The sequence below is a fragment of the Panonychus citri genome, unplaced genomic scaffold (genome assembly GCF_014898815.1).
Source record: "Panonychus citri isolate SS breed McGregor unplaced genomic scaffold, ASM1489881v1 Contig00139, whole genome shotgun sequence".
NCBI classification, from domain to species: Eukaryota; Metazoa; Arthropoda; class Arachnida; order Trombidiformes; family Tetranychidae; genus Panonychus; species Panonychus citri.
Window position 1 is genome coordinate 312611 of NW_026515544.1, and position 10293 is coordinate 322903.

Consider the following 10293-nt stretch of genomic DNA (forward strand, 5'->3'; position numbering starts at 1 on the left):
AATCAAGTCAACTACTTTCACTTTACAAAGTAATTAATTAATAATAAATAATTTTTAATGGTGGAAGGCAATGATTGAACGAAAGTATAACCAGGATTGGAAAATTTGGAGAAAAAATTAGACCAATAATATAATTTTCCATTGGAAATATTGATGTCGATTAGCTGGTTCGTCGAAAGTTGTGAATTTTATTTTTTTCATATAATATAAGGTGATACAATTTTGTATTGTTTCAACTAATTTTCGACCATAAATCATCAATAGAAAATTTTAATTTTTTCCCAATACTAAGATTGTTTAAATTTATCACATAGAAAGTTAATTCTTGGGTCACTAACCTGTAAAGATTGAATGAGAATAATAAACAATTAGGTAATAGTTAAATTTACGACAAAAAAAAAATTAATACTAACCCGTGTTGTGGGCCACCATCATTGGCGATCTTAAGACGAGTTAATTGTGATCTTAAGACTTCTTTGAATAGTTCATGTAATCTAATGAAAAAATTGGATAAATCACCGATTGGAATGACATCTTGAATGTTTTCATGAAGTCTCATTAAATGTTGAGAAATTGTTTGAAAAGGTTGCGAGGGAACCGGCGGTTTAGCCTCCCATTTGGATAGATGGAAGATCATAAAATCTTTGACCAGAGAAATGACCTTTTCGGGTATTTTTTGTACATGTTCAGTGTACCCTCGTTCAATATCCTCAAAGCTTTTGATTGTTGAACGATTTTTGGTTGGCATTAAATCACAGAAATGAGATGAAAGGTAAGGCAACAATGAGATTACCAATTGAAGACAACGTTGAGAGAGAAACAGATTACGAACATTGATACTTTTCAATCCAGCTTCATTAGCTGCACCTCCTTCCAAGACTAGATGACAAGTACGTGTATTAAAGTGGCTAATTAAATCCAATAAACGTGCCAATAGTTCACTGGTAAGTGAAGGTATTTCATTACAACATTGACAATATTCTAGAATCATGGAGATCAGAGTTTTCATCGAGCTCACGACAACATAATTTTCATCATTAAGAGTAACGTAACTTTTAGATGCTGATGATGATGTTGTTGTTGTTGTTGTTTTGACTGATGATGTGGTCGATTTTGTTGATGAAACTGATGATTGTGATGAAGATGATGGTAATTGATTAGATTCTGATGTTGATTCGTCTTTTGTCTCTGTCTTCCTTGGATTACGAGAACCAAGTCTTTCTTCACTAAATTGATTAATCATCTCTTGTAATTCAACTGGAATTGGATCTAATGATTTCCATTGTTCAACTGTTAATACCGAATTTAATTTTCGTTTCCTTTCATCATGAAATCGGGTCGTAAATCGGAAAGCTTGATTTTTGAGAACAGATTCCAAAATGTCACTTCGTCTACCACATCGAGTCTCACATTCACTGGTAAATTTATCTATCGATTTGGATAATTCAAGAAATTCAGCTGAAGTCAATTTATCCAATGATCCATCATTTGCTTTATAGCGAATCAAATCTTTGGATGCAAGATGAGCATCATCACAAATTGCCACCAATGATTCCTTAATTGTTATACTTAATTTGTTGTAATCTTTATCTGCTAATATGTGATTAGATTGTTCTTGATTTTTACTCGTATCCTCGTTGCGTTTTTCAGAAGCTTCTTGGACAACACGTAACATTAATACTTGAATCAATTCCATGCGATCAAGTAACAAATTAAGATTTACGAAAACAATGGACAATAATTTAAGCCATTTCGATGGATCAATTGATCGTAGTCTCTCAAATAAGCTCATCTCCTCTTTACCATCAATGTCAATATCATCTTCTTGGGATAACATTTCAATGACCGTTTGCTTGACGAAAGCTTTAATGGCCATTCGAGCCTCTTTGTTAAAATCATCGATAAAACTGAAACAATGATTTTTTAACATTCCCATGACAAGAGCTTCCAATCTGTCTGAACCTGGGATTTGATTCTTTTTGTTTATAGTTAAATTATCCATGGAAATGGGTCCAATCGAAGGGTCAACTGGTTGATTACAAAAGGCGTCGATAAACTTGATGAATTCTTCTTTCATCATTTTAGAGATAATCTCACGTATCTCATTAAGCTGAGATTCGAGGTGACGAAAACAATGGAGACCCAATAGCTCTTGAAGGAAAACATCCTGAGTGGTTGAGATGAGATCAAGTGAACCAGCAAAATCAGAATTGGAAAGTAATAATTGTATGGTAGGTTGAGTTTGATTAATTGTTGACATTAATTGCATCTTGTCCAGAACTTTAAGAGCATTTTGACGAGCCCAGTGTAATCTAATATTTTCTAGATTGGGTTTGACAAAAGTAGCTTCCAATTGTTGACATTTACCACGTAGCAAAGTTACTTGTTTGATTGTTTTAGATAAATTTTCCATGACTGAATCAATTGCATTCATGATGTGAAAAAATTCTCGAAATCTGAGTGATATTTGATGGGATAAATTTTCTTCAACAACATCCAAATAATCAGTTAAATTACGTGATATTTGTTTAATTGACTCTTTAAATGAATCTGGTGATGAGGACAAATTATTACCAGTTAAACAGTTGACACTTTTAGAATCAGATAGAAGAGAGGTAAATGTATTCACATTTTCCAGGCTAAAATCTGAACGTAAGAAAAGTCGAGGCACAATATCATGAATATCCTTTGATTTGGAAGAAGCACCAAAATCTGTTAAATTATCGGATGAAATTGATGATCGCTTAATGGCAGCTAATTTCTCTTCACGCCGGTGAACACGTTTACGGTAAGTCTCAATGAGAGCAAGATCATTAGGTGTTGGCGGTGGATAGAGAGGTACAATCGGTGGGCTTTCAATGAATTTTGCACCCCAGTCCTTTGTCAATATGTCAGCTCGAGGTAGTGACGGATCGTTTAATACTGAGGCCAAATTTTGAGAACTAGAATAGATTGACCATTTTTCCGAGGGTTCAGCATCTAAAACCAAATCGGGTCTTCTCTCCATTTCAAGGAATCGTTACATATAAAACTCTATCAAAAGTAGAATAAAATAAATTACCAATAAAACACACAGAAGAGAAGAAGGAAAAACAAAACAAAACGATCAACCAATAGATCAATCGAAATAATAAAAGAAAACAAATTAATAAGAAAAAAAAAATTCTCATCAGATGAGAAGAGAAAAAATTGTTTACATCAAATTCCAAAAAAAAAGTAACTCCATCTATCGAATAGAAATTAAACTAAAAAGAGAAAAACTCGAAGAGAAATTCAATTATTCTGTATTGGTTAGGAAATCATGGAATATCTATTGATTGTATCGAGGAAAAAAATTATTATTGTTCACCGACTGTTGAATTACAATACAGTCGTTTAGCCTCTCGAACTGTTCAATCTTGTGTACCCTTAGTACCAACCAGAGTCTTCAAGAACTTTTTTATTATTGATAAAGATAAAAGTTGTTTAATCGTCATGAGTATTATAATAGAAATACATATTTGCATAGTTTAATCATAGAAATTAAATTAAATTGGATTTATACAATTGATAATGTTTCGTGATTAATATTACATCAATTGTTGGAATCAACAATAAACTAGTGAACGATAGATGTTAATTTAACAAAGGTTTACTAATTTTCGAGTAGCAAAAGTTGATATAATACAAAGTTTTTAGATGGCAAAGAAAGTTGATTGTATAAAAAGTGATGATAATCCATAATAGATTAGGATTAGATTTAATTGATTGTGATCCATTAAATAGTAATCGTGAGCTTTTACCAGAATCAGTAAATAATGACAATAAAATATCATTTGAATGAACGTGAATTGAATGAAATGATAGACAACGTAATCTCATTGAACCATCGACAGTCTAAATAATAACAATAATAGAGAGAAAATAATTAACCATTAGAAAAGGTAATTAATTAGTTAAACAAACAAAATTAAAGTGTAATTGATTAGATGTTTACCTGGAAAAGCTTTTTGGTGATTTTAAATGATAAACTTGCTGATGGCGGATTCATTTCGGTGAAAGAAGCAAAATAATCATAAATTGTGGATGTAAATTGATAACCAGGTTGATCAACATCCGATTGTATTATTGCAGGTTGAATATTGTAAACAAAAGGCTATGTTATAAACACGAGGAAGAAAAAACAATTAAGCTTATTAAAGGATTAATTAGCTAGAGATTTGATTAAGGTGTGAAAAGTGAGTAAACAAACAAACAAACAAACAAAAAGTAATACAAATTGTTCCTAAGACGAATCAAGATTAATAATGGATTAATTGACTAATTAACTTTACCTCTTTACCATTGATAAACCATTGAATAAATACTGAAGGCTGGGATTTAGGTCCAGTACAATTAACAGTTAAATAATCACCGACTCTTGGTTTACCATGTAATCCGTGAATTAAGGGTAACCATGATTCAACTGGATTCAAAGTTGTTCCTGGTGATGATGATAATTGATCAGGGGAAGGATAAGATTCACTGATTTTACTTGAGTAGCCAGTTTCATCAACAATTAATTCCTCATAGGAATAACCAGAAATTTGAGATTGTAATGCTGAGCAACGTAAATCAATTTGACCATTTGTTAATCCTTTTTCACTAGTTAATTGAAAGCTAACGTTAATCCAGGATATCGCTAAACCATCAGGATTTAGATAATGAACAGTCCAATTGTAATTAAGATTTCTCTCTGATTGTAGAATCTAAATTTATATATATTGAATGAAACACCAATTAAAATCATAACCATAAATCTAAACCATGTTATCTTTTAAAAGTAAACACGAGTCCAATTTACAACAATTAGAAGGGTATTAAGTTGATTTAATTCACAACAACATTAAATTGAATTCAAGTCACGGTTAAAATTACTTATATATTAATACATGTACCTGAATTAAGTATTATAATAAGTCGAAGATCAATTAACTTAAATGATTATCGAGTAATTAACCAAAGTTGTACAAAAAGATTACCTTTCAATCATAAATATTAGGATGAATATCCAACATATACACTTACCTGATTTACCATTCAGTTCATTTTCTCATGAATAACGATAAGTGTATTCACATAGACCATTAACATTGAGAAGAAGACAATTAATGTTTATAATAATAATAGTAAGATGATGATGATGACAAAGTTTACTGAGCTAATTATGTTTTGTTACATCTTCCTCTATGTAAATTAACCAGAAGAAGAGTAAATTGTTCATTTGCTAATTCTAACAATTCCCTTATTTCTGACTCTCTCTCTCTCTTCATCTGTCACATTATGTTATTCCCATTCCCATAAAATAAGCTAATAATAATGCTTTAGGCAAATAAATATTCAATATGTGTACATATCTTTCATCTTGATCGCATCATCACCATCATCGTCAATAACATAACAATAATCTTCAATATATCCCCTCATCATCTTCTTACGATAATAATGAGATTAACATGTTCCTCTCTTAATACGAATATTGCATCAAATGGTAATTTGCTTTCTCTTTCACTCTATTATTATTATATTAATCATTTAGAAAACGATAATATCATCTTCCTAAATAGTCAAATAGAAGATGGAATTTTTTTTTCTCTCATTCTCCTCTACATGATATGGAAATAAAAAATGAAGAAACTTTTCCATGTATTTTAATAATAACCTTTTAATTGTGAATCATTACCCGGGAAAATCAACGATTGATTAGGATAGACAATTGTGATGTTTAAATTGTCACGAGAAACCAATCGATATAAAATAGTAAATAAAAACAGATCAACTTACCCGATGTCCGTTAATGAACAAAGCTAATATAGTCGGAGGCTTAGATGGACCAGAAAGACAACTAATGTTAACGAGTTCACCAATTTGGTAAGTATCTTTGGTTCCGATAATTTTCAGTTTAGACTGAGGTAACACTGAACAATTAAAAGAAAAAGAAAAACAGGAAACAATGATTAGTTAATTGTTGGCAGAAAAAAAAGGTAAAGAAAACGATAGGGAAACGATAGAATGGTAGGGAAAAAATGAAAAGAGTTCGAAGAGAAATAGAATTGCCATTAATTGATTCTAATTCTCAGTAGAAGTTAAATTAGTTTTCTTTTTCATAATTTTATTTTATCAATTTACCGTAAATTCTAAGATCTTTTTCAGCTTTAACACTTTTAAATGAACCATTTGAATCTTCCGTTGAAACCTCACAACCATAAGTTCCTTCACCATCTAAATCAATTGAAGAAAGGTAAACATGGCTTCCATTGGATTGATTAATCTGTTAACCATCACAATAAAAAAAAAGAGACTCATGGTAAGTAATAATTTAATTTGTCTATTTATATGATTACCACTGGTCATGTAGTCATTAAATATGTATTACAATCATGAAACTTAATCAAATTGTATGTTTGTCTGTAATGTTAACTGTTATTAATTATTACCAATGGTCAAGAGGTTGAGAAAGTTACATAGAGAAAAGTGAATATTGAAAAATGAGTTGAAAAGAAAAGGCTAAAACAAAAGATACAATTGATTGTGATTTTAATTGTAACTGACTTTATATTAATTAATATTATGTTTATCTATTTTTATATATTTCTAATTGATAAATGATATGGTTTTGTTTTTAACAGAGGAAAATAGCACTTACATCAACATGGATTCCTTGTTGGGGAAAATATTTCTTCATTGGATTTGCCTCTTTTGGATTATTATTATTATTATTATTGTGGTTTATATTGGATATTGATGGTGATAAATCCTCATGGGCATTGAAATTATCATCCAAATTATTGTTTTCATCAATAATTGAGTAACGGTAAAATTCAAGATTATTTTTATACCATTTAACGGAATACAGTGTCTCCAGTGTATTCAAATGGTAGTTACACTGTAACCATAAGGAGGAACCATTAAGACAAGGGCCGGGAACATCCATCCGACTTAATTCAAGACAATTAACTGTAATCATTAAGGAATCGAACAAAAAAAGACACAATAATAAAAACAATGGACAATGATATCAAATATATTATATTATATGTTATTTTTTGGCTCAATTGACTGGGAGGCAAAAAAGTTTATCCACCGTAACATCATTAATATCCCAGAATAATTAATAATAATTTACACTTGCAACTGGATCATCAATAAATATCAAAGGATTAACCAGCTGATATAATTATGACTTTGAAAGTAATTGATAATAATCAGGGGAATGGCTAAAGGTTGAATATTGTTCAATGTGTTTATTTAGGCCTTTAACCATTTGGAAAGTCAATTTGTTGATAAATTACGATCATTATGATGGTGATAATAGATTTTAGTCAAACAGCAAACAAAACAAGAAAAAAACTAACGGAAGGACGTGATAAATTGCAATTGTTGTCAATCACAATTAACCCTGAGGCTATGAAATTCAATGATATTCTCCTCCTCCTCCTCTTGTTTCTGTTCCTGAGTCCATATCATGAAAAATAATTATCGTTCCCATTGAACAAACTTCAATCTACTCTCATCAATGTTTACGTCAGCTAAATCTAATTGTTGATTAAACTTACCTTTTTAAACTAATCATCTGATTTAAAGAAAAGGTTACAAAATATATTCGATTGTTAATTATTCTAATTGCAACTGGTTGATTTGCATCAAGTGATTAGTTTTGTTGCCAAAGTGTTTTAAAAAAAAGTTTCATCAACCAGAATCGCTGAATGAGTTGATAATTTTCATTGATTTAATGTCAAACTAGTTAATCACAATTACTTGGCGTAAATTTACTTTAGTTAATCACAGTTAATCATCTCAAGTTGATGAGTGAAACTTTTTTTCGTTTCTTTGGAAAGGGATGAACAATGTAAATGAATCAACTAATAGCAATCTAATTTAATTGATTGAGTTGATTTATTTGAGGCTAACGAGATTCACCTTCAATAGTAAATTCTGCCTTTGAAATGTTTACCTAATTCACTTGAATGGACTTGATTCAATCTCAGTTAATTTATTTTCATCCTCATCATCATCATCATCCTCATCCTTTTTTTTGTGAGTGAATGTATTCAAATTGTTATAACCATTGAAATAATGATAATACATTTCCATCTATTAGTTAATCCAATTTGTAGCAATTTTCAGTCTATTGATCAATAGCTAAATTGTTGTTCAACAATCAAAACATGTAAATCAAATTACTCTCTCATATATATGATTACAAACATCATGTTGCTCAATGGTTATCGTTAACTGTTATTATCATTATCTTGATACTTTTATTCATTTCATGTTGTTACAACAATTACAATTAAATTGTTACCATTTCCGATAATCACAAATTAATTTACTAGAAAGTTTCGATATTGCAATCAGAGTGTTTCTCATAATGATCTATGTTTGTTACTGTTGTTAATCAAATTAAAATTGATTCAACTCAATTAAAAGTTTATCAATCAATACATATATTACTTACCGATAAGAGGTAATAACAATAAGATTGGTAAGAAAATGTTAAATGGATGATAATTAGCACATAACAGTGACATTTACGTTTAAATCATTGATAATTAAAAGTTAACTACACAATTGATTAATTAAGGGAAATTTAGAGTTGAAAATCAAAAGTGATTCCATTGATGAAACATAATACAAATTGACAATGAGAGGAAAATCAATCAACAGGAAAATGATGAAAAGTTTTTCAAAAAAATAAGGTGATGATAATAATCAGGGATGGAGATGATGATGATGATGATGATGAAGATTAAGTCGATGTCAATGATGTTAAACAGATGATTGAATCAATAGAAACTTAGAAGATTTCATAGATTTACCTGAGATGTAAAAGTTACCGTTATTATCAAATGAACTGTTTCAAGAATCTTTATCAAGTGAACCTTTTTTTTCCCATTTACAGGATAGACTTTGGTGGGAGTTGGAGGTGGGAAAAGGGAAGTAGGGAGGGAGAAAATCCTCTTGAGTTGAGTGAGCGAAACATAGGAGGAAGAAAAGGAGAAAATGATGAAGATAAACCTTGGAAGATACAAGCAAAATACTCTCTCTCTCTCTCTCTCTCTCTCTCTCTCTCTCTCTCTAGTGAGTGAAGGTGTTATATCGGAAAAGATATTGATCAATACTAGAAGATGAAGATGAGAGGAAGAGAAAAAAATAGAAACATGTAAAGAGGAAGAAGACCAAAGCTTTCAGGGGATAACATTGGGAGATAATATTCTTGGTCATCTCTCTCCCTTCTGATCATGATGATAATCATCATCATCATCATGGAGTGTGGAGGGTTTTTGATATCTATTCGTGTGAATCAAAATGACGAAATGAATGAATGAATATAACAGAGGAAATAAAAGTAATAATGCAAAAGAAGATGAATAATCTAATTCTTTTTTTTTCTGTATTCCATTGAATATGAGAACATGAGACAACTGAAAAAAAGAGGAAAAAAGTTCATGATAAACAACAGAAAACAAAGTTTACCTTTTCAATGTTTTCTTTTTACACTCCAATTGTAATATCTGAGATTCTGTTGTAAAATGATGAGAAAATGTAATCATATTGGAAAATCAAACGGTATTGATGATGGAACATCAATAATCATTTCTACCCTGAAATTTTAAATTGCAAATTGTTGATTATTGCGAAAACGAATCAACATTTTTTTTTGCCTCACAAATTTCGCAAAGTTCAGTACAATCAATCAAATTTTGCACAATTACTTTTAATTACTTGGAGATAATCATTTGGATAACATGGATAACTGAATTTCCAATGAGAATTTCGATCTCGCTCATTATTATTATCTCATCAATAGCAGTTTGATTGATTGTTATCTGTTTCTGTTTACATCTTGATAACTTTTACCTTTTCACGTTCTGGTTCATTTTGTATCTTCACCATTCATCTATTATTATCTTGTTGGTAATAATGATGATATTATCGATATATTTTCATAAAGAAAGATAAACTTGTTGCTTATAATAATATCATCTATTTACAGTTATTGTATTTGTATCTAAGTTTTATTATTACCAATGACTTTTTTTTCCAGGTCATTAGAATGTCATTCATATTAATCTGATATTTTTCTCTTTCAATTCTTGTTACCTTTTATTCATCTTCATGGCGAAGATGAAGATGATGTTAACCAGCATCCAACCAACCGATTCCCATAAATTTTAATTCTCATGTGATTTTCACCCTGACATTTAACTTGGAATAAGATTTTTCTTTCTATTCAATTTGTATTACCAAATGAAAATGAATTGGATTATGATT

The 10293-nt window shown here is 30.1% G+C and overlaps 2 protein-coding genes across 2 annotated transcripts; both read right to left on the reverse strand.

Moving 5' to 3' along the window:
• Nucleotides 1-167: 167 nt before the first annotated feature.
• Nucleotides 168-3153, reverse strand: LOC128393939 (vacuolar protein sorting-associated protein 54-like). The gene is made up of 2 exons (XM_053354169.1): nt 414-3153; nt 168-338 (listed from the first exon to the last, which is right to left on the reverse strand). Exons 1-2 carry the CDS (start codon nt 3005-3007, stop codon nt 233-235), a joined length of 2700 nt encoding a protein of 899 aa, XP_053210144.1. The 5' UTR covers nt 3008-3153; the 3' UTR covers nt 168-232.
• Nucleotides 3154-3471: 318 nt separating this feature from the next.
• LOC128394184 (uncharacterized) lies at nt 3472-9011 on the reverse strand. The gene is made up of 7 exons (XM_053354474.1): nt 8477-9011; nt 6665-6975; nt 6148-6289; nt 5803-5936; nt 4314-4727; nt 3977-4135; nt 3472-3876 (listed from the first exon to the last, which is right to left on the reverse strand). The coding sequence occupies exons 1-7, from the start codon at nt 8547-8549 to the stop codon at nt 3616-3618; spliced, it is 1494 nt and encodes a 497-aa protein (XP_053210449.1). The 5' UTR covers nt 8550-9011; the 3' UTR covers nt 3472-3615.
• Nucleotides 9012-10293: the final 1282 nt, after the last annotated feature.